Below are 25484 nucleotides of genomic sequence, written 5' to 3'. Positions count from 1 at the left end.
GACCTTAGATGGTATTGAAAGTTAAATGAGGATAAAATTGTTCTATGAGAACTATATACACATAGAAAAAAATATATTCATTCCTCAGGAAATCTAATCTAATAATAGACAAATATGCAAATTGACCATACCTCCGACACACCCACAAGCCACGCCCACAAGCCACGCCCACCATCCAATCAGAGCGAGTATGCAAATTAACCCAAACCAAGATGGCTACAGCCACAGAGAGCAAGGTTTCCTAGGTAACAGAGGAAGCCAAGCTTTCTGCCAGCCGTTGCAGGCCTAAGCCTCCACTCAAGCTACAAAGTTTCAATTATAGAAGGTAAACAAATTCAAACAAATGGAGGCAGAATGGAGCTTGAGAGAGCAGGCCAGGGTTGCCGCCGGCAACAGGGGAAGCAAAGCTTTCCACACACCCTGGCTGGGCTCACCCGCTTAAGGCAACATAGTTTCAATTATAACCCCAACACAAATGGCTGACGGCCTCGGAGGGAGCCCCAGGCTTGGCTTGGCTCCGCTCCAGGCTACAAAGTTTCAATTGTAGAAGGAAAATAAATTCCAGATACCAGGGCCTCCTCTTGGGTTGCCAGGGGGCATGGCCGGCCTGCAAACCACCACAGGCCCCTCGCTCAGGCCGCCCCACGCCCCAAGGGAAACCCCACCTGATCCGGGACGCCCTTCAGGGCAAACCAGCTGGCCCCCACCCCTGTACCAGGCCTCTATCCTATCTAATAAAAGAATAATATGCAGATTGATCATCACTGCAACACACAATATAGCTGCCCCTATGTAGTCAAAGATCCTGCCCCCGTGGACACAGGATGGCCACTACAAGATGGCCAGCAGGAGAGGGCAGTTGGGAGGCACCCGGCCTGCAAGGGAGGGCAGTTGGGAGGGATCAGCCCTGCAAGGGAGGGCAGTTGAGAGGGACCAGGCCTGCAAGAAAGGGCAGTTGGAGGTGATCAACCCTCCAGGAGAGGGCAGTTAGGAGTGACCAGGTCGGCAGAGGAGGGAAGTTGGGGGCAAACAGGCTGGCAGGGGAGCTGTTAGGCATCAATCAGGCTGGCAGCAGAGTGGTTAGGGGGTGATCAGGCTGGCAGGCAGAAGCGGTTAGGGCCAATCAGGAAGGCAGGCAAGCAAGCAGTTGGGAGCCAGCAGTCCTGGATTGTGAGAGGGATGTCCGACTGCCCGTTTAGGCCCGATCCAAGCCTAAACGGGCAGTCGGACATCCCTTGAGGGGTCCCAGATTGGAGAGGGTACAGGCTGGGCTAAGGGACAACCCCCCTTCGTGCACGAATTTCGTGCACCGGGCCTCTAGTAGAAAATAAACATACAATAGGTTCCACCTCATTTTGCTCCCAGCATCAAATGGAATGAACCATAGACTCTTTAGACTCTTCTGTAAGTCTGGCGTTTTTCTGCATTGACCAGGTAGCTTATGGAGAACATTCCAGCTGTATGTTTGTGCAAATGCGTGTGCGCATGTATATTCGAATAGGTGCAATTGTCATATATTCTTGAAAGCCAGTAAAATTAATGCTGGTTCTTTTGATTATCTGCATAACAACTCCACAGTTTAGTGGCTTAATAAGACTTGTTTGTTCTTGTGGTTTCTGTGGATCAAGAATTCAGGAATGGCTCAGTTGGGTATCTCTGGCTAGATGTCCCTTTGAGACGGTGGTCAGAGCTGGAGCAGTGGAACTAGGAGTCTGGGCGCTGAGGGCTGCTGGGCACCTCTCTTTCCCTCTGTGTTCTCAGAGCCTCTCCTCCTGGTCTCTGTATGGGCGAGTGTGGACTTCCTCACAGCACAGCAGCTTTAGATAAAAATGTGACTCAGAACTGCAAAGGGGAGTGTTGTAAGAGGCAGGGAAAAGTGGTGTGCTGTTTATAACCAAGCTTTGTAAATTTTACAGCATTACTCTTTAATAATCTATTAGTCGAGCCAGTTACAAAGGCACCCAGTTTCAGAGGGAGGGGGACAGGTAGCACCTCTTGATTGGGAAGGGCATTTTAGAAGAGCACATGTGAGGGGATATATCATTGGAGCCATTTTTATAACCCATGACACTTACATTTTTTTTTAATTGTCTAACTCCAAAGTTTGACTGCCAGAAATGAAAAGTAGCAATTAGGTTTTCCTTGCTTTTTGTTAGCACAAAACACCCTGCATTATTTTAAGTTACTATAGTAACATGTTCCTCTACATTTGCAGTCGGAATCTTCTCCTTTTAAATGAAAATAATTGCATTTAATTAACTCAGTTATATGCTTTTTCTCACTAATAATTAAAGAATAAATAAGTTAAGAGAAAAGCAAGTTCTGCATTCTGAAAATCCCAATGGAAGGAAGGAAGGAAGGAAGGAAGGAAGGAAGGAAGGAAGGAAGGAAGGAAGGAAGGAAGGAAGGAAGGAAGGAAGACTTTAGCACTGGCAGGGCTGCTAATTCTTATCTTCTACTCGCTTTATAAAGTTGTTTTGCCTCAAATGGGGTTCAGGTTGGTATTGGAGGGAGAGGTGTGTTGCCTAGACAACTTGTGAGGTGAGGGGGAGAAAGCTGCACCCACAGCCCCTTCAGATCGTCCTCCCCTCACCTCTGGCAAAGGCAGAAATGGGGTCGAAGCAGGTGAAACAGTCCTCGGCATTTGCTTTCCTAACCATTTCTACTCTGCAGTAAAGCCACCTTTTCCCTGAGTACCAACTTCTAACATGCAGCCCAAAGTAGAGAGGAGGTCCCAGGAGGGGAGAACCACCTTCTGCCAGAAGATGGGGCTGGAAAAACGCAAAAAAAAAAAAAAAAAAAAAATAAGGCCAGAAAGTTAGAGGTAAACTTTAGAGTTTGCAGTTTACCCTCCACGCCCTGAATCCCTGCCATCCACTCTGTAAACAGTGAGCACACACAGCGCAGGAGTCAGGGCCTTCACTGCAGAATGTTATTTCTATACCTGGAAGCTGTGCCTCCACATCTAGACCTGCTCGGCAGAGTCCCCGCTTCCTGACCGACACCTTTGCAGAGAGTCTGTTGTAGCCTATTTGGCATGCCTGGCTTGCACACACCATTCAGTTCAATGTATTAAGTTATTTAGGTAATGTCTACTTACTTGGAAAGAATAAAGAACAGGAAGGCTTTTTTATTTTTTCATTTATTTACTTTTTTGTCAGAGCAAAAGTCAGTGTACTCCAGAAATGAAAAGTAGCAATTAGATTTTTGTTTGCTTTTTAGTTTCTTTTATTTTCTCTTTCTTAAATATGTTTTTATTAATTTCAGAGAGAGGAAGGGAGAGGAAGAGAGAGAGAAACATCGATGAAAGAGAAACATTTCCTATTGAGGATTGAGCCTGAAACCTGAGGCTGTGCCCTGACTGGGAATTGAACAGGCAACCTCCTGGTACATGGAATGGCTCCCAACTGTCTGAGCCACACCAGCTGGGCTATTTTATTTTATTGTTGACAGTATTACAGATGTCCCCCAACTCCTCCCCTTACCCCCCTTTTTCCCAGCCCCCTTTTTGTTAGCATAAAACACCCTGCATTATTTTAAGTTGCTATATTAACATGTTCCTCTAAATTTGCAGTCAAATTTTTCTCCTTTTATTTTATTAATATATTTTATTGATTTTTTACAGAGAGGACGGGAGAGGGATAGAGAGTTAGAAACATCGATGAGAGAGAGACATCGATCAGCTACCTCCTGCACACCCTCCACTGGGGATGTGCCCACAATCAAGGTACACGCCCTTGACCGGAATCGAACCTGGGACCCTTCAGTCCGCAGGCTGATGCTCTATCCACTGAACCAAACCAGTTAGGGAAAATTTTTCTCCTTTTAAATGAAAATAAACACATGCATTCTGAATACTATACTAGGCACTGTTTACAATGTGGCAATGTATCTGATTGATATTCTATACTAGTGTTGGTTATACAATAGTATCACTTGCTATAGCTTTACAAAGGGTGATAAACTCCTTCATTCCTCTAATCAATGGGTGGGGTTTGCTTAACCATTTGTTTTTAAGCAGTGATCAACCTGCATGTGTGTGTTATTTTTAAGTTGCTTCATTGTACCATTAGTACATCATGGTTACTATAATCACTTAGAGCAAGCAAATTGCCTGAGGCAGTGATTTTCAACCTTTTTCATCTCATGGAACACATAAACTAATTACTAATATTCTGCGGCACACCCAAAATATATTATGTTCGTTGCTGATCTGACAAAAAAATAGGTATAATTTTGATTCATTAACATCAGGTGCCTATTGTTGTGTTGGCTGTTGTCATTTTTTTTATTTTTTATTTGACAATCTTAAGGGAAAAGAGGTCAGTGCCCCTGACTAAACACGTACTGCATGTTTTAAAAATTCTTGTGACACACACCAGTGTGCCTCTTGGGGCATAACTATAAGTGGATGAAAATTTCTGGCCTAAAACATAATCACAAATTTTTAAAACACCTTTATCTCTTACAGAAAAGAACATGGAATATGAATATGTTTGTTGTTTTGTTGCTATTGTTATTCTGTAGCTAAGATGTAGTAGTTTCATTACAGTCTGCAGAGCAAAGCAAAGAAAAACTTGTAAGTAAAAGCAATAATGCCAGGAATTTTACTGGTTAGATTTTTAAATTTTTCACACTGAAGGTGTAACTCTATATTTTGTGGATTTTTTCCCCCATGACACCAAAATTCATGATTATTATCAAAGATTTATTTGGCTCAGCATGTACTACTTTTTAATTACTTAATTTGATCAAATTTTGATTAACAAATTGGGTTTTGGGGTTCTTAGATTTATATGTGGAACCATAACAAAATTTCAAAGGAAAACACTTTACCTCCCTTTTCATTTAATTATATTGTTTACCATTTACCATTTTTTCCTGAATTTTCCCATAAAAGAAACTTTTAAAACCACTTTGATTATGTTAAAATTCAATTTTTGTGTCTGATTTAAATTATCTTAAAATTTGGTCTTGTAGAACTGTTTGTATGCATCGGTAGCTGAAAGGTCTGTCCATTATATACATAACTAGAGGCCCAGTGCATGAAATTTTTGCACTGTGGGGGGGAGGGGGCTCAGCCAGGAGTGTATACTCTCACAGTCCAGGATCCCCCGGGGATAGGGCCTAAGCTGGAACTCAGACATCCCTCTCGCAGTCTGGGGCTCTCGCAGTCCAGGACCCCTTGCTACTTACTGCCCACCTGCTGCAGAGGCGGGAGAGGCTCACGTCACCTCCACTGCACTTGCCGGCTGTGAGCCCACCTTCTGTCTGGGGGCGGAGTGTGGCTCAATCAAAAGCTGAGCTCGCTGCTTCTTAGCACTGGCCCCTCCCCCTGCCCACTGATGCGGGGGGGGGGGCAATCTGGGGACAGGCCGGCTGGGGAAGGGGCTGGGGGAGGTTGAGGCACCGTGGTCTCACCCCATCCAGCCTTTGCAGAGGCTCCGGGACTGCGCTGCTTCCTGTCCCCCTGCCTCTGTGGATGGCGTGGTGCTGGGACCAGCTGCCTCTCTCGACAGGGCAGTGCCCATGCCATGGCCTCTCCCACTGCCTCAGCAGAAGGGAGCAGGGTGCTGGGACCACCATGGCCTGGAGGCATAGGCTCGCTGGCCTCGCCCCCCACCCACTGATCATTGTGGAAGATTGTCTGGAAGGACATCCGGAAGGTCATTTGGCTGTCCTGTCTAATTAGCATATTACTCTTTTATTATTATAGATTACATAAAAGCTGAAGGGAGGTACAGTTTGGTACAAAGAGACTTGAATCTTAACTTTTTAAAAAATATATTTTATTGATTTCAGAGAGGAAGTGAGAGGGAGGGAGAGAGAGAAACATCAATGGTGAGAGAGAATCATTGATTGGCTGCCTCCGGCACACTCCCTACTAGGGATCCACCCCACAACCTGACTTAAAGGCATAAAAGACAACATGACAAGACACAACACAAAGGGCACCAAACACAAATGTATTCATGATACCAATAACCCCAAATAAAGGGGACCACCAGAAAAAGAAAATTAGGGGATAGAAAGGAGTGAAAAAATGATATTGAGAAAAGGAGAAAGTAAAAGAGGGAAAAGAAAGAGAAGAAAAAGGAAGGGGGAAAAATGTATGTATATGGGGAGAAAACTCCTAAAAAACAACTAATCCAAAAAATGCAAACAACAAACACCCAGAGTTGAATGCAAACAACAACAACTAATCCAAAAAATGCAAACAATAACCACCCAAACAACCAAACACCCAGATGAATCTGAGGAGGCAGAGCTTATTTCCAGAAGGTAAGTTCAAGGAATTGAATGGGGAAATGGTCGCAATTCAGTACAGAGGAAGTAGAAAGATAATGAGTGTGTAAGAAGAAAAGTAAAAAACAAAATATGTAAAAAAGAAAAGAACTTTTTTTTAAATATATTTTTTCATATATATATATATATATATATATATGGAAATATATATATATATATATATATATATATATATGAAAATATATAAAATTTTCCTCTTTCTTTATCTATGTATTCATCTATTATTTGAAAAGAGAATAAAGAGTACATAGGCCTGAGTTGGTGATTGGAATTATTTAAGCTATTAGTAGAATAAGAGAACAAGTGAGGAGAGGGAAAACATAGCAAAAAATAAATAAACCAATTAACAAACAATCAAACAACAACAAGAAAGAAAGAAAAAGGAAAAAAAAGAAAAAAAAAGGAAAACAAATTTGGCTAGTGAAGAAAGAGAAGAGAGAAGTATGCATGGACTTGGAGCAGGGGAGAGGAAATTAGATATATGAGTAAGATCAATTTTTAACAGGGAGTCAAAAGAAAGGATAGAGAAAAACTAAAGCAGGAACAGGGTAAGAGAAACAGGACGAAAAAGGGGAAAAATGAGGAAGAGAGTGAAATAGAGTAAAATAATGCTAAAAGAAAAAGAAAAATAGAATGTAGAACACTAATCCCAAAATAAAATGTAAAATAAAAATTAAAAATAAAAATATAATAATAAAGTAAAATCAAGTGAGAAAAAAAATTTAGTTTCTTAGGTAAAAGATAAAAAATAAAAAAGTCAAGTAGTGAAGGTCATTCACTTCCTCTACTGTTCTGCCTGGCACATCTGTTTCCTGTCAGGTAGTCAGCACAGTTTTGAAGTTCCCTGTGATACACCGCTCCTCTGTGTCTTAAGCCATAACCTTGTTTTCAAGCAGGCAGGATCTCTCTGCTCACTTTGTTTCTCTGCCTGCCTTCAGTTGTATTTACACAAGAGTCAATTTATGACACAACCCCTGGGTGGCGGTGTTTCTGTATTAAATGGCCCCTCTACTCAGTGTTTAGATTCTTCTTTCCCTGCCGCACTTAATACTGGGTTGGAGGGACTGACTGACCCAGAGCTGGTTTCCTGCTCCTCTCTCCTTATTCTGATCCCCAGTTTCCACAAAAACAACTTTCCCCTACAGTCTCAGTGAGTGTTTTTTATTGGAAGATCCTATGTACTGGACTTAGCAAGCAAAAGCAAGGAGGTAAAAAAAAAAAAAAAAAAAGACAAAGGAACCATGCTGGCTCTTGTCTTTTCCCCCTGGCACAACATGGCTGGTATAGAACTTCAGGATGCCTTTCTGGGCACAGTCTTCCACGGCTGTGGGCTTATATATAGAGTCCCCCTCTGCCAACAACCCTGTGGACCCCCTTCCACATTTGAGGGCTACACTGACCCCATGGGCCGCGGGTTTGATGGAGCGCAGTCTCCCTCTGAGACTCTAGTCCCTGCTGAGGGCGTTTCTCGCTCCAGCCTGGATCTCAGATCTCGCCTCTCTCTAGGCCAGGCGTCCTCAAACTATGGCCCGCGGACCACATGCAGGTGTTTTTGTCGTTTTGTTTTTTTACTTCAAAATAAGATATGTGCAGTGTGCATAGGAATTTGTTCATAGTTTTTTTTTTTAAACTATAGTCCGGCCCTCCAACGGTCTGAGGGACAGTGAACGGGCCCCCTGTTTAAAAAGTTTGAGGACCCCTGCTCTACACAATCTCTGACCTTTCCATTCACGGATTGCTTCACCAGCTGTGTTTATTCGCCAGTTCCGGGTGGATGTTATTAGATTCAGCCGTTCCTTCTGTCTGCTCTGTGGGAAGGCGCAGGACACATCTGCTTATTCGGCGCCACTTTATCTCCCCCTGGACAAACTTTTTAGGCACCCGTGGCCAGGGAGGCTGGAGTCTCGGTGTTCATGGGTTCGCAGCTGAGGCAGCTGGTCCCTGGGCGTTGTGGTTGTGGGGTCCTGGGAGGTGTCCGAGGTCTCCCCAGTTGAAGGTAAGGCTGGGCTTCCGATCACAACTGGTTTCCCCTTCAAGATGGCGTGGTCTCTGCGGCAGAGTTGGCCACACCGGGAGAGGTTTCAGCAGCAGTAGATGTTGCCTGGCCAGGGTAGCCTGGTCCACCAGTCCCCAATAGTCCTGTGCAATATAGCTGTCCCTCACTCACAAATACACTCCCTGCACATCCACACACTCTCCTTTCTCTCTCTCATTCACACACTATCTTGCAGCCTGCTTTCCCATCGGCCTCCATCTTGGATCTCTTTTGCTGATAACTTTAGAACATAACACTACTTACTCCAGACCTCCTTGTACTGCTCTTATGTGGGACCCATTAGTAAATTGTAATGATATTCTTAGTCAAGGCTGATGCATTTTATATTGAATTCAGCTTATAGTACACTAGAGGCCCAGTGCACGAAATTCGTGCATGGAGGGGGGTTGTCCCTCAGCCCAGCCTGTACCCTCTCCAATCTGGGACCCCTCAAGGGATGTCCGACTGCCCTCCCTTGCAGGCCAGGTGCCTCCCAACTGCCCTCTCCTGCTGGCCATCTTGTGGTGGCCATCTTGTGTCCACATGGGGGCAGGATCTTTGACCACATGGGGCAGCTATATTGTGTGTTGTAGTGATGATCAATCTGCATAGTACTCTTTTATTAGATAGGATAGAGGCCTGGTACAGGAGTGGGGGCCAGCTGGTTTGCCCTGAAGGGTGTCCCTGATCAGGGTGGGGTTCCCTTGGGGCGTGGGGCGGCCTGAGTGAGGGGCCTGTGGTGGTTTGCAGGCGGGCCACGCCCCCTGGCAATGCAAGTGGAGGCCCTGGTATCTGGAATTTATTTTCCTTCTACAATTGAAACTTTGTAGCCTGGAGCAGAGCCAAGCCTGGGGTTCCCTCCAAGGCCCTCAGCCATTTGTGTTGGGGTTATAATTGAAACTTTGTTGCCTTAAGTGGGTGGGCCCGGCCAGGGTGTGTGGAAAGCTTTGCTTCCCCTGTTGCCGGCGGCAACCCTGGCCTGCTCTTTCAAGCTCCATTCTGCCGCCATTTGTTTGAATTTGTTTACCTTCTATAATTGAAACTTTGTAGTTTGAGTGGAGGCTTAGGCCTGCAAGGCTGGCAGAAAGCTTGGCTTCCTCTGTTACCTAGGAAACCTTGCTCTCTGTGGCTATAGCCATCTTGGTTTGGGTTAATTTGCATACTCTGATTGGATGGTGGGTGTGGCTTGTGGGTGTGGCTTATGGGTGTGTCGGAGGTATGGTCAATTTGCATATTTGTCCATTATTAGATTAGATAGTAAGAAATGTATTTCTAAATAAGCCAAAATAGTTATTTCCCCCAAGTCCTCCAGGTTGCAGGTTTCCTGAGCTTTTAGTGATGTTATTATATCTGTTGTTTAGATATAATAACATATCCCTTTTCTGGTGGAACAATAGAAAACCTGAAACCTGATTCTTACTCATCATATGGTTTGGCAGTTGTTCTTGTTGTTTTTTTGTTTTGTTTTGTTTTTTAATCACTTTATACCTTGGAATTTTTTTCCATTTTTTTTCCCACCCACCCATCCCTTTTACTATGTCTCTATTAAAAAACACATTGAGTTCTTTGTTGGATTCCAGAATTGAATAACGTATAGTTGCTCACAATAGCCATAATATCTACATAATAAGGCAATTATAAAGTAAAAATAGATAATGGAAATCAAATCACTGAAAAGATTAAAACTCACACAAAAGGCTTTTTTACAGGAAGTGAAGATCTGTAAATGAGTTATAATAAAAATCAAACCTAGGGATACATTAAGCAGTTTGTCACTGGCCACTCTGGCCAACCTTTCCAAGCTCTGCCTTCAAATCTCTTGTTGGCCTTTCAGCAAAGATCTAGTTCTGCCTTCTTTACTATTTACCACAACAGACACCTCAAGATCCATATACTATCCAAATCATTGTAGTGTAATCAGACAAGCTATTGTCGTGAGGACATTGCTTGCCATGGCAATAAGACCTTTTTTGCCGTAGCCCTTTCTTAGTGCCAGTGTTTATTGGCAGTGAGATAGTCTCCCTCAAACAACCCAGGCTTACCCTCCCTTCCCATCAGTGCAGCTGTTCACTGTGGGCAGAGATAGCTAACAGCAGGAAGTGTAAAATTTGAAGGGAAACTCCATTTATAGTCAGTCTAGAATGGGTACAATTAGATACAGTGTTTTAACAATCACTTCTTCCGTGCATGGGAAATAACAGTGTCAACAGGGTTATTATCAAACACAAAGGCATGATATATGAGAGACAACACAGTTGAATGGAAAGAAAATTATACTGGGAGCTTTGAGACTTCTTGCCCCTGCTTCAGATTGATGTTGGGAACATGATTGTTTTGACACGGGAAGACCAGGAGGGTGGTCACAAAAGGCACTGACCTGAACAAAGAATAACTAACACGTATTTGTTATGTTTCTCTTAGGAAACTGGGGAATGTTATTTCATAAAATGACTTCGGTTTCTCTGTCTGGAACATTGGTCTCCTAGTTTATAACCCACAAATCCATTGGGTAGATTGGGTTGATTTTATAATTTAAAAATAAATATTGGTGGTCATTATTAGATTATAATTAATGTCTTGTCTGCATTCACAGTGAAAGAGTAGGGATCATATGCTACTTGCTTTGGTCATTCTTGAGAAGCATGTGTGTTCCGTCGATAGAGGGCAGTACCAAAGTCCTTAGGACACAATGGTAACGTTGACTAAGGAAGTACTACAGGAAATTGTACACCAGACCAAATTAGTTTTAAGGCTTCTGGATTTAAGAAATTTTCTGAGTATGGTGTCAGACCATTTTAGCAGTGGCAGCCAAGACAGGGTATTGGGTAGGAAAAAAACTGGATGTTCAATTTTCCAGAGATTTCCTGTGTTTATTATTGTAAGACTGTGATTTATTAAAACTGTCTTACTTCTTCAAGCAGACCAAGGTTTCCTCTGTGCTACTGAGGCTAAGATATGGGGGTTTTGTGCAAAGAGTCTGTGAATGAGGCAAGGTTATAGTACCCAGCCTACAATGGTATTCATAGCTGGGGAGAGCATTTTCACCTGGGTTGTCAAGAAGAGCTCTAGTCTCATTTTTCCTCATTACTGCATTTACAAATGTATTGCCTCGAAAAGGGGTTACTGCTCAAATTGAGTTTTGAGTTATAGGATCTGAAACCACATTATTTACATTTTTAGAGTAATCGATGGCATGTGTTGAAGAAATTGCATGTTCTACATCCTGTCTTTCTGCTGTGCTCCTGCATATAGAAGGCAATATCATCAGTTATGTCTCATCTGGCCAGTGGAGATTGTAGACAAATACCTAGTGACATTTCCTGCTTATTTTGAGAATATATTTATGTTGTCCTGGGTGATGATGGTGGTGGTGGGCAAACAAAATCAAAGAACATTTAAAATATTTTAAATTATTCAGCAAACTGTTTTAGTGAGCAGGGGAAAACGAGGGTTATAGGTCTACAAGTTTGTCTATTTCCTGGAAAAAATTAAAATGGTTTATTAGGCAGAGAATTCATAAAAATAAATGCACAGTTGATTCTTGAGTTAGTCAAGGGTTAGGGGTGCCAAACACCCAGGCAGTGGAAAACTCATGTATAACTGTTCACTCCCTCAAAAACTTGACAATTAATAACCTACTGATGAGCAGGAAGCCTTATGGATAACATAGATAGTAAATTAATACACAGCTGATATGTGTATTATGCACTAAGTATTCTTATGGTAATGTAAGTAGAGAAAATGTTATTAAGAAAATCATAAGGAAAAGAAAATACACTTATAGTATTTATTTTTTAAAATCCTCTTATAAGTGGATGCACACAGTTCAAACTCACATTGTTAAAGGGGCAACTGTACTTAGAAACATAATGGATCTAAGAATAAGCTTAGCTTCTGGCTCTCTACATTTTGAAACCTGTTTCTCTTGAGTTAAAATAATCAGTGTAGCAGTTTTATGAATGATAAATGTGTATAAGAGACTTTCAAATAAAAATTTAATAATAAATGTAGCTCTGGAACTTAGCAACCTATGTATACAATGATGTATCTTTATAATCGCAATTGTTCTGGGAAAAGGAAAAACAGGTTAACCAGTGTTTGTTGTTTAAATGAATATATAAGTGAATTTTTCTAAAAACTGGATTAGAAACTCTGTTTCCTATACACTTTTATCTAAAATATATCATAAATATTCATTTCCCTTTATTGAATATCTCAGGCAACATATACTCTGTTGGAACTGAACAGAATTTTATCAGTGTATATTCTGTTTCCTCTATCAACTGTTTTTTGAAAGAGAAGTAAAGGGTATTTTTACTTTTCTTTTCAATGGACTTGAAAATGAAATAATATTACTTTAAAAATTAAATTGATTATGTAAATGTTACTCTATAATTATCTGCAGAAACTTTAAGATCTTTTTAAGTGTAGTCTTATTAAATCCTTTCCTTTTACAATACACTAGAAGGTTCAATTTATCATAGAAAAAATATATGTATATATGAATAGTTTTTCTTTATGAATATTTTTGAATAGTTTTAAGCTCTATGAATAGTTTTGCTTTATGAAACTCTATGAATATTTTCCTTCAAAGAAAAACAAGTCCCTGAGTTATTTACACTTGGCATAGACAAGATTTAGTTGAAATAGTTGTCATTGTTCTCATTTAGGTTGAAAAAAAAAAATGTTTCTTTGTCTGTACTCCATGGAACTTCAGATCACATGGTATCTGTACTGTTTTGTATATTTGGTACACACACAAACACACACACATAGCCTTTGACTGCATCGGCTTTATTTTCCTATGCCATGATGTTAGATATGCAGTAAGTGTATAAAATATTGAAATGGGTCAGTATTCAAATATTAAAATGAATTACAAAATCATGGTATTTTAAGGTCTCATGATATTTTGAAATTAACTTTTGTATGCCCCAATGGTAAATTTATAGTCTCTTTCAAAATGTAATTGAAACTTCCAATATTTTCCTCTCCTAAGCTTATGGGAAACCCGTTGTCATTTTTTATGACTACGTACTCATACATTATCTTAAAATTCCATAATTGTAGGGAATTTACATGAGATGACAACATTTATACTCAAACTATATTTTAGCCAGTGCTGTTGCCTGGAGAACACATTGAAATCCTAAATATTTAGGAGAGATATAGCATTCAGATAAAGACAAAGTATTAGAAGAGGTCTACATATGTATAATGTGTAGTGTCTAAATTTAATCACACCATGATAGAATGAGTAGCAGATATAATAAAATCTCTTAACTATGCACCTACTACGTTCTAATCCTTGTGACACTTTGCATATTTTTTAAAGACTCTTGGAGTGTTGTACAAATATTGTGATTATTTGAATCCATATCAAAATATGGATGCCTATGAATTGATTAACCATGGTATAGCCTGTTTTGTTGGCTAGATAGACATATACATATTGCCATTTCCAGACTGAGGCAAGATGATGGCAAAGCGTGTTACCAACCAAATTGTGGGGGTATTTATGATTTTAAATGAAAAGTCACAACAAAGTATTAAAAATATGGTAAATAAAGCCAGATGTAGATGTTGTAATACTGGAAAGAAATAGGGCTAGAAGGCGTCAATGGAGGAAAAAGGGGGGCATGTAATAATTTCAACAATAAAGATTTGTTTAAAAAAGAAATAGTTTCCTTTTTGTTTGAATAATAAACGTTAGACATCAAAAGAACATCAAAATTGAAGTATACGTGTACACCTAAGAGTTTAGTAAATGATGAATACATAAATAAGGCTGGGATTTCATACCTTTCATTGAAACCTGCTCTAGTTTATTTATTATAATACAATTATGTCCTACCAGCATTTCCTAAAGCTCTTTCCATAATTGTCTTTATTGACCAAATTTAGACAGAATACTGTTATTTTTAAAAAATACCTCATTATATTGTGATTATTTTTAAAAAGGAAAAAAAGTACTGATTTGGTGGATTCTAATTAATATATTTATCATAATTTCATTAAGGTATCTTTAATGATTATCAAAGCTTAGTTTTCATGACCTAATAATTTAGTTACTTTGTTTCTGTTTATTTTCTGGTTCTACTGATGAAGCATCTCTTGAGTCATTGTTCCATTACATAAATTTCTTCATTTTGATTCAACATTTTTCTTTTTGCTTTTTAAAAAAAATTTCTTTATTGATTAAGGTGTCACATATTTGTCCTCATCCCCCCATTCCCATCCCACACCCCTCCCCACAGATGCCCCCACCCCCCTGTTGTCCTTAACCATTGGTTAGGCTCTTAATTCAACATTTTTGTTAAATTACATGTAAAATGAAATAATCACTTATAGGATAATATGACCTACGTTTCTTAAGGATTAAATTCTGTTTTGTGCCCCTTGTGCTGTTTTCTGATGCACATACTTTACCCTAATCTGTGTGTTGGTTAGAGAAGCACTCTTTATTCCTATTGGTTATCATGTTAATATAAATGTCTCTAATAAATATTTAAGCATACTATGTTCAGTTAGACATAAGTGTTCATAGTACCGATTAACATTATTCTCTGGTAAGAGAGTGTTGTTTTAGATTTCATTGCAATATCCTAAAACTAATTGTGACTTTGCTTTTCTTTCTTCTTAAAATTAGAAATAAGTGCTCTAAAATTTTTATTATAATTTGTGTGTGCATGTTTACATGTACATGTCTGAGAGATAACTTGTGCTTGTGAGGGAGGGAGTGTGGGAGGAAGAGAAAGAGACAGAGAAAGAGAGCTAATGAGTGACACTCTAGCACAAAGGCTAAATTCATGAAGATGCAATGGAGAATTGTGTTGAAATATGCACAAACATAAGATACTTTGAAAAGAAGGTTCAAAGGTTCAAGGACAACATTTTTTAAGTAAAGCCATGGCCTTATACTAGTAGCCACTGTGTCCTACTGGTTTTTCTTTGGGAATCTATTCCCTGTGCCATTTCTCTACAGCAGAACTTGTCAGTGCCCTGACCAGTTTGACTCAGTGGATAGAGCGTTGGCCTGCGGACTGAAGGGTCCCAGGTTCGATTCCGGTCAAGGGCATGTACCTTGGTTGCGGGCACATCCCCAGTAGGGGGTGTGCAGGAGGCAGCTGATTGATGTTTCTCTCTCATCGATGTTTCTAACTCTCTCCTTCTCCCTTTCTCTCTGTAAAAAATCAATAAAATATATTTAAAAATTTTTTTAATTGCCTCTCTACTCTCTAGCCTGCCCTTTGCATCTCTCCCAGATTATTAAAATACTGCATTTGTTCCAGTCTCCTCCTGTTAATTAAACACCCACTCCGCATGGCTTTCTATTCCTTTCACAGTATCCGGAAATTTTAGAGTAATGGGAACCTAACTCAGAGACATCACAGTGGCTGGCTCTTCTCTAGGCAAACATCACGTTCTTATCTCTGCACCTGCCCCTCCTCTTGTCCAGCCCTGTTGATTTTTTTTTTTTAATCATTTCAGCCTTTTTGGCTATGTAATGAATTTCCTGAGAGCTTAGTGTATAAATATACATTTGTTAATTAAACTAATAAAATCCGAGGATTGAAATTAGAGCAGGGTAGTATAGAAGGACAAACTGCATGTTGTCTCTGGTTCACACTGTATGGGGCCTCATCTGGTGACTCACATGCTGGAGGATAAAGTTATCTAACTCTTCCTTGGATCACAAATTTAGGGGATGATGCCGGCTGCTTGCTGGCTGGGGGCCTCAGTTCTCTTCACACATGTCTCTCTCTGTGAGCCTCTTCATGTGGCCTCTCTGCATAAGCTTAGCTTTTCTCACAGCATATCAGCTCATTTCCCCACAGTGGCCTCCCAGAAAGAGAAAGCCACATGGTAGATGCCCAGAAGTCACATAGTATTGTTGGAGAAATCCCAACTCCCCTCTGTCTCCCCCCCCCCCCTCCGGTTCAAGTTGAAGGTAAATAGAGTCCACCCCTTAATGGGTATTGGTGAGGTTCTGGAAGATCATGTGAGACTGGAAATATGGTTGTGGCCATATTTTGGGAAATTTTAATATTCCATAGTCAGAGATCACAGGGACCTACCAGCCTTTCTCTGTTCTGACCTCTTATAATCTGTGCTCTCATTTATAACCAGTATATTCCTTTGGATTGTTAAGTTTCCACGTGCATCTGTTTTATCTCCCCGACTATATTGTGCATTATTCAGTGCAAGGACCTTACTTTTCTGTATTTATATTTCCCACAGGGCCTAGCATAGGGCTTTAGACATAGTCAGTGCTCAGTAAACATCTGGATTAAAGTCATATCAACTTAGAATGAAATGAGAGATTTAGCAATGGAGATGACTACAGCGGATAGTCATAAATGATGCAGCTTTGAGGTAGGAGGGATATGATCCCTATGTACATGTGACCCCTAGGAAATAAGCAAGAATCACATTTCAGGTAAATAAATGTGTATGGAAAGAATGAAGCATGAAAGCTTAGATGTCAATAAGGCATGATGGTAGTCAATGAAAGGTACTCTTTTTGCCTCTAAATATTTAATTTAAAATTTTTATTTAATCCAAATTATATTCATTGAAAGTATTAAATTTAATTCTACTGGCATTTAACTCAGAGTCGATAAGACCAATTGTGGAATAAGAGTAAATAGTATAAAATTTTATATTTTTAAAAGTGTGGTTATATTAAAAAAAAAATTATACTTTGATTGTTTTACTTTATTTCACTTTTAAATTAAAAACAATACAAACATTGCAACAAACCAATATGTGTAGAGAAAATACAAGCCTTCCCTCATCCATTCCTATATTGAAGATATAAATTTTGGTTTGGTATATATGTTTTCACAGCTTTATCCATGCTCATTTTATATAATTTTCATTGTTTACTTATTATTCTTCATATTTATTGTTCTTGCCATAATTTATTATTCATAAATGTGTGAAGCTCAGGATTATGTCAGTGGTAATTTATCTATGTGATGTTTATGGGATTTGATCATCATTATTGCTCTAGTCGGCTAAATTATAGACTTTGTAGAAACTAGTAAATTTGATATTTTAATTCAAGGATTATTTTTATGAGTCATAGAAAATAGAGAAAAATGAAGTCTTGCAGGATAAGTTAAATTTTCCTGTTGTATACTCCATTGTGTTTTTTGTTTGCATTCTGAGAACACACAGTAATCTGATGACAGTACAGCATAAAGCAACATGACTATTACTAATACATGTATGCAATATACTAGTATCTCGTCCTTGTTAAATTATCCTAACAGAGATGTGTAATTTTCACTGTACTAAGCATTATAAATTTCATATACTGAAAATTATTTGGACATAAAATTTTCATGTGGAAGGTAAATGCATAGCATATTGTCTTTCAAATTCTCCCCAATCTCAGGGGTATCTGAGGCGTGGTCTATGAAATGAAAGAAAGAGAATAAAATCAATAAATGAAAATAGTTGAGTTTAGGATTCATGACCATTTGTAATAACTTTTTTTGTTTTTTGTTTTTGTTAATCCTCACCCGACGATATTTTTCCATTGTATTTTTTAGAGAGAGAGAGGAAGGGAAAGACAGAGAGAGAAAGACAGAGAGAGAGAGAGAGAGAGAAACATCAATATGAGATAGACACACAGATTAGTTGCCTCACGCACTTGGTCCAACCGAGTACGAGCCCTTGACCAGAACTGAACCCAAGACCCTTCAATTTGAGGTCTGATGCTCTATCCACTAAGCCAAACCAGCTAGGGCTATAATAACTTTATGAATTATATTTTTAGTTATATTGGTATAGTTTTGTTACTTTAAACATTGATTTATAGAATATACATTAATTAATTGCATGCAATTATAATCTTCCTGAAAAAACTAAAAGCATGCTTCGTAGAATATTGAGTGATATATTGACATATAACTATTATGTATTTAAGATGGCTGATCACACTGAAGTGATGAAAGGCATTCGTCAATATCCAGGAGTTAGATATCCTGTCCTTACTCCTAATCTTCAGGGTTTTCATCGTGCTGTAAGTACGCTTCTAATTTTTGAAAATCAGTATGTGTCTTGCTCTTGTAAAGGTCTTTACAAAGTTAAAATGGCATCAGTTGTACCTCACTTGTTATCCTCTATAAATACTAGGCTAATATATTTACATGAATACCTGGAGGTTAGTAACCTCATGGAGCAATTAGGGATTAGAGTGCTCTGCATAAATGATTCTTCCAAGTTAACCATTGAAAGGAATCAAAACACAAAAATACATTTATCCATTTTGATGAATTTTTTGGATATTATATTTTGTGCATTCCCTTTCAATGAGGACTGTGGAATATAACCTGACCATTTATTGTTCTTAATGTATTAATAGGGTATCAGAAAGAGAGGGAAATTTAGACACAATGCTAGAGATACGTTCTTAGGAAGTCTTAAATTTCAGCTGGAAAACTAGGAGGCTTGCCATTTGGAAATAAGTCACTAGAGAAACCTGGGGGAGGGAGTGAAGATGGCAAAAGGGACAAAAAGAAAATTGATTGGGTTAACTGGTTGGATTTAAAGACTGGCAAGAGGATTAGGCATTAGACACAGAAGAACATGGTGGTAGCAGTCAAAGGATGAACCACTGGAAGCTAGGTTAAGAGGTGAGAAGAGCCAGGCCAGTGTTGCAGAGTGGTTAAGCATCAACCCATGAACCAGGAAGTCACAGTTTGATTCCCATTCAGGGCACATGCCTGGGTTGTGGGTTCGATTCCCAGTGGGAGGTGTGCAAGAGGCAGTCGACAATGATTCTCTCTCATCATTGATGTTTCTGTCTCTCTCTCCCTTTCTCTTTAAAATCAATAAAAATAGATCAGACCATCAAACCTCAGAGGGAAGGTAGGGGAGGGTGGGAGTAAGAGGGAGAGATCAAACAAAGGACTTGTATGCATGCATATAAGCATAATTAATGGACACAGACACCAGGGGGGTGAGGGCATGAGCAGGGGATGGTTATGGGGGGGCAATGGGGGAGAAAGAACACATATGTAATACCTTAATAAAGAAAAAAATTAAAAACAAAAATATATATATATATATATATATATATATATATATATATATATATATATATATATATTAAATAGGTGGGAAGATTTGGGACATTATCTAAATAATGAACTGGAGAAATGTTTTTCTGTTAGACTGAAAGAAGAGAAGAAAAGAGCCAAGCATTCACTGTATTCTACTTTAATACTTGGTCTAAAAATTAGGTTTTCTATTGATATTAAGAGGTTTTATTGAGTGCTAGTATTTTCCATAATTAAGGTGAAATATTTCTGAGGATAACGTCATTTAGGAAAGGCAATATTATATTGGAACATCATTACTGTGTTTTCTGTGCCTCATGTATTTATGAGTGTTGCGGTTTCTGGAATTATTCTATTATAAAATATTTTTACATTTCAAAAGAGAGTATGTGGCAATATGAGAGGAATGTAATTTTCAATTCTAAGGCAGATGTTAAAGAATACAAGTATGCCTTTATAGAGTAGTTTTAAAATTATTAGCTTTTGCCTTTAAATTATGTTTTTCAGGTTGCTGCTGGGGCCACAGAGATATCCGTTTTCGGTGCTGCATCTGAATCCTTTAGCAAGAAGAATATTAACTGTTCTATTGAAGAAAGTATGGAGAAGTTTGAGGAGGTCGTTAAGTCTGCAAGGCATCTGAATATTCCAGCACGAGGGTATGAAATCCCACAAATTCTATTTAGTTATCATCAGTTGTTCAAGACCATTTATGAACTATTTAAACATTATTTTATCAATCATAAAGGTATACCTAGGGTATCTGATTTGTGCTTTATGTGATCAGGGCCATCGCTATAGAGTAGCACATCTCATTAATATCAGTTAATGATTACAGTGGACCTACGTCGTGCAATGTGTAATGCAGTTGGGATCCAGGGGACAAGCATGCAGACCTGATGTTGTTACTCATTAACACTAAAATATCTAAATGCAGCCATCTTTTATCTCAGCCCAGTGTGATTGATAAATTGGTGTAAACTCATAACAGCATTTAGAAAGGAATCATCTAATGTGGTTTACAAATACTTAAAAATATTTTTAAGAGCCTTAACTGTATTCCTTCAAAGAATATTTTATTTAGAAGTCCAGTAGAGTATGTAAAACAAATGTGAGTCTTTGAGCTACACTGGGAAGTTGGGCCCAGCATTTCACCCAGTCAGCCTCTCTCTTTGCAGCCAACTTTCCTGCTTTTTCTGGGTGACCCCAAAGTTAGGTATATAGAAAAGGGAAAGAGAGAGAAAACCTCTCTCTTGTCTGCTTCCAGGACCAGTAGTTGCAGCATCTATTGCAAACAGGTTCTACACCCAGGCCTGTGTTCTATGAAATGTATAACAAGCCTTTTGTTACTTAAAGAAGTTGTTGGCCTGGCTGGTGTGGCTCAGTGGTTGAGCATCAACCTGTGAAACAGGAGGTCATGGTTCCATTCCCAGTCAGGGCACTTACCTGAGTTGTGGGCTCGATCCCCAGTAGGGGGCGTGCATGAGGCAGCCAATCAATGATTCTCATCATTGATGTTTTTATTTCTCTCTCCCTCTCCCTTCCTCTCTGAAATAAATAAAAATATTTTAAAAAAAGTTATTTCTAAAACATTAACTAATTTTCTATTGAGTTTTATTATTATGGATATGTTCTAAACAGACCATACCTTCTTAATAAATTCAAATGCATAGCATTTGTAAAAGAAGGCTGAGTTCTGCAATTGAATTTAGATGCAGGTTGTACTTCCTTTTGTTGAGGTGACCAAAGTTCCTGGTGGCAGGAAATCTTTGGCAATTAATGCGAAAGACAAGTGAATCCAATTTTGAGTGACAGTATTAGAAAAGGATTAGAATTCAACTAAGGTCATTGGAAGGGCAAGTGGAATTAGACTGTACCATAGTGAACTATCTTGTTGGTTTGCATACTTTTGTTTAACATTTTTATTTCTGTATACTATGTTTCCAACATGAGTTTTTTTAAAGATACAAAATTATTTTTGTAAATAAATATATCCATAACATGCAAACACATAGAAGAAAAAAATTTAAAATGACATAATGTATTTCCATAGACAGAAAATAAAGGATGTCTGTTATTAATGCAAAATTATAAAACCACAATAAAAAAGGGCTGTATTATAAGATTATAAATTAAAACATAAGTTGTTTTGTCTCCTTTAGATGAAAGAGAAAAAATAAAGGAGCTATTGTATTTCCATGTGCATTTAAATGTGGCATGTAGGTTTTAGAGTAATTCTCACTGGAAAGTTGAAAAACCACATAAATATGAGAAGTAAAGTGCATGTGCAGCTTATACATCAACTAGGAAATTCTCTTAATGTTGAATGATGGATGTAAACATAAACTGTATGATATCAGATTTTATCATCTTAGTTTTCCGCTTATAAAACAGAGTAGGTACTGTAATAAAACTAACAGAAACCCTAAATCCTTTTTAATACTAGTTGTTGAATAATTATTATTAATATTGTCCCAGCAATATAGAAACTTCTAACCATATTACAATATAAAAAGCTTCCAGGCTTTGACAGGAAGGGCACAGAAATACAAGATGGAGAGGTAGCGCATTGTCAAGTGAGTTAGAAAGTACATTGGAGACTTAGGGTAGAGTTATACTATAGGCAAATGTATACTGCTCAATGCAGGTCTGGATGTTTTGGGACAAATTTCCTGAAACACTCTTCACTTGTAGAAATAGGCCTTTTAGTATGTGAGTTCACTATTTATTTGTGCAATTGAAAAGTATCTTCTTCCTGCCCCATACTTTGAAAGAGTATAAATTAGATTTTGTTTTAACTGGAGATCTGGGCTTTAGGTGCTCATTATTAAAAATCATAGGCCACTGGTACTCATTTAAAGCAAAGAGCCATACCCACTCAACTACTTGAAGCTGAAGTAGATGCTTCAGCCTGTCTTTCTATGGCAACAGCTGCATCAACATGTTCTTGATCATCATCCAGAAAATTTATGTTGTCAGCTGTTAGATTTAAAGGCCCTAAGGCACTATGCATTTTATAAATGCTCACCATTTAAATTTTTATAAAAACAGTAAACTTTCATTTGGTCAAAATAGCAGTTTTTATGAAAGTATGAAGGCCAATGTTTGATTTCCTCCCTCCTGAAACACACTTATGCACATCCATGTGTACACATTTTTAATACATGCTCAGAACTTTAGATAACATCTGGGACACATTGGGAAAAGACAGCATGCCAAGTCATTGACATAAAATGCCGAGTCAGCTAACTACTGCTGTATATACATTATATGTGAATGAGCAGTGAAATGTTTACATTTTGGACTTCATTCTTTAATGTGTAATTCACATGACTTGTTTAAAAAAATCTCGGTTATATTTTTATTACGTCTAAATTTTTAAAAAGTTCAAAAGACAAAGAAAACTAAGAGCTTTATAAATGTAATCATTTTCTCTCTTTGTATCAATGTCATTTATTGAAAGAATCATCTCAGTTGGTCAAGATCCTTTTAAAATTAAAACGCTTCAAAATATCAACATAGTAGCTCTACTGTAAAATAGAAGACATTCTGGTCTATTTCCTTTTTGTTTAAAGTAAGTGTCAACTCTTTAATGAATCACATGCACTAAGTGTTTGTGACAAGAGTCATATGCGCAGGCTCTTTGTGAGAATATTGATTTAAAAAGGAAACTATCACTGAGGTGCCCTTAGTCATTTTGCTATTAAAATGCTTATAAATGCATATTAAAAATTACAATTCACAAGGTCAGCAGTAGTGTATATATCAAAGCACAACCTTTTTACATAATCGTTTTAGGCCTCTTCTTTTGGCGTGGAGTGACTTGATCCATGATTAACTTCCTGAAAGTCTGAGCCTACTGGAAGCTAAAAAACAAAAACAAAACTAAGCTGTACTTTAAAAATGGTTGTAGGATCCAAACAAAATTATTCACCCATTGTTTATAAAAATTTTAAAATGCAGAAGTATTTGACTGTGAACTGTAACTGCAGTATTCAGAAAGTCCCCAGAAAAAAATAAAGATACAGAATAATAAGAACAGGTTGTAAAAGGTAAATTAGTAATTAAACTAATAATGATAATCATAGGTAACTTTTAGATACAGAAAAACAAAGGCAGTTGTAGGATGTGATAATGTTTTACTTTACTCATAATTTTTAATAAGGTAAATTTATTGGTTTATAACAAGTTTCAGTTGTACATTATAATTCAATATCTGTATTCAACACTTACCACCAAAAGTCTCCTTTTCATTCTTCATCATACATTTGACCACCTTTATCCATTTTGCCCTTCCCTTAACCCTTTCCTCTCTGGTAACCACCAATCCATTGTCTGTATCTGTAAGCTTGTTTTTGTTTTGTTTTGGTTAGTTCATTGCTTTCTTTCCTTTTTAAAAAATTATTCCACATATGAGTGAAATCATATAATTTTTGTTTTTAATTCTGATGTATTTTATTTAGCATAATACCCTTACGGTCCATTCATGGTGTCACAAATAGCAATATTTCATCTTACTTATGGCCAAGTAGTATTCCATTATGTGTATACCACATCTCACATACACACACACCCACACACACCATATATGTGCCATATCTTCTTGATCCATTCATTGACTGATGAACACTTAGTTTGCTTCCATATCTTAGCTATTATAAATAATGCTATAGTGAACACAGGATATATACAGTATACCTTTTTAATTAGGGTTTTCATATTTTTCACATAAATACCCAGAAGTGGAATAGCTGGATTATATGGTATTTTATTTTTAATTTTTTGAGAAACTGTTTTCCACAGTGGCTGTACCAATTTACATTCCCACCCAACAATGCCTGAGAGGTTCCTTTTCTCTACAACCTGTCTAGTGCTTGCTATTTCTTCTTGATAATAACCATGCTAAAAAGTGTTAGGTGATATTTCATTGTAGTTTTGATTTGCATTACCCTAATAACTAATGATATTGAAGAGCTCTTTATGTGCCTGTTGGCCAACTGTATACCTTCCTTGGAAAATGTCTATTCAAATTTTCTGCCCATGTCTTAATCAGGTTTTTTGTTTAAACACTAGAGGTCCAGTGCACAAAATTCGTGCATTGGGGGGAGGGGGTGTCCCTCAGCCCAGCCTGCACCCTCTCCAATCTGAGACCCCACCAGGATCAGGCCTAAACGGGCAGTTAGACATCCCTCTTACAATCCAGGATTGCTGGCTCCCAACCGCTCGCCTGCCTGCCTGCCTGATTGATGCCTAATTGCTCCCCTGCTGGCCCAATTGCCCCTAACTGTCTTCCCCTGCTGGCCCAGTAACCTCTAACTGCCCTCCCTTGCCAGCCTGGTCACCCCTAACTGCCCCCCCCTGCAGGCCTGGTCCCCCCAACTGCCCTCCCATGCTGGCCCGGTCACCCCTAACTGTCCTCCCCTGCCAGCCTGGTCGCCCCTAATTGCTCTCTCTTTCTGGCCTGGTTCCCCCCAACTGTTCTCCCCTGCAGGCCTGGTTGCCCCCAACTGCCCTCCCCTGCAGGCCTGGTCCCCCCCAACTGCCCTCCCCTGCAGGCGTGGGTCCCCCCCAACTGTCCTCCCCTGCAGGCCTGGTCACCCCCAACTGCCCTCCTCTGCTGGCCTGGTCACCCCTAACTGCCCTCCCCTGCAGGCCTGATCGCCCCCAACTGCCCCTCCTTGCAGGCCTGGTCCCTCCCAACTGTCCTCCCCTGCTGGCCTGATCATCCACAACTGCCCTCCCCTGCCTACCATCTTGTGGCGGCCATCATGTAGAGCTTTTGAGGAAAGAATGTGTTTTGCATTTCTAATAAAATTAGCATTTTAGAGCAAATGGAGAATCTTAGCAGAATTGTTTCTTGAGACCCAAGGGACAGTCTTTATTTCTTATATCATATACAGTGATAAGTGCACAATAGTCTCTCAAACATTTTTTTGTTGGGCAAAATCCTCTCACAAAGTGAATACACAGTAGAGTATCATTTTTTACCCTCATGATTGCATGGCTGACTGGGAGCTGCAGCTCACTGGCTCTGCCTAGCATCATGAGAGGGTGTTGTACTGCATATGGCTAGC

General features: G+C 38.9%; 1 protein-coding gene across 1 annotated transcript in view; it reads left to right on the top strand.

Moving 5' to 3' along the window:
* Nucleotides 1–25484, top strand: part of HMGCLL1 (3-hydroxymethyl-3-methylglutaryl-CoA lyase like 1) — a 185731-nt gene that overhangs the window by 65712 nt on the left and 94535 nt on the right. Inside the window, exons 4-5 of the mRNA XM_008153316.3 lie at nucleotides 18279–18374; nucleotides 19921–20069. Coding sequence (XP_008151538.1) covers nucleotides 18279–18374; nucleotides 19921–20069 — 245 coding nt within the window. The remainder of the gene's footprint in view (nucleotides 1–18278; nucleotides 18375–19920; nucleotides 20070–25484) is intronic.

Source organism: Eptesicus fuscus, chromosome 10 (assembly GCF_027574615.1).
Source record: "Eptesicus fuscus isolate TK198812 chromosome 10, DD_ASM_mEF_20220401, whole genome shotgun sequence".
NCBI classification, from domain to species: Eukaryota; Metazoa; Chordata; class Mammalia; order Chiroptera; family Vespertilionidae; genus Eptesicus; species Eptesicus fuscus.
Note: the sequence above shows the minus strand (reverse complement) of the source record. Positions and strands in the feature narration are given on the sequence as shown.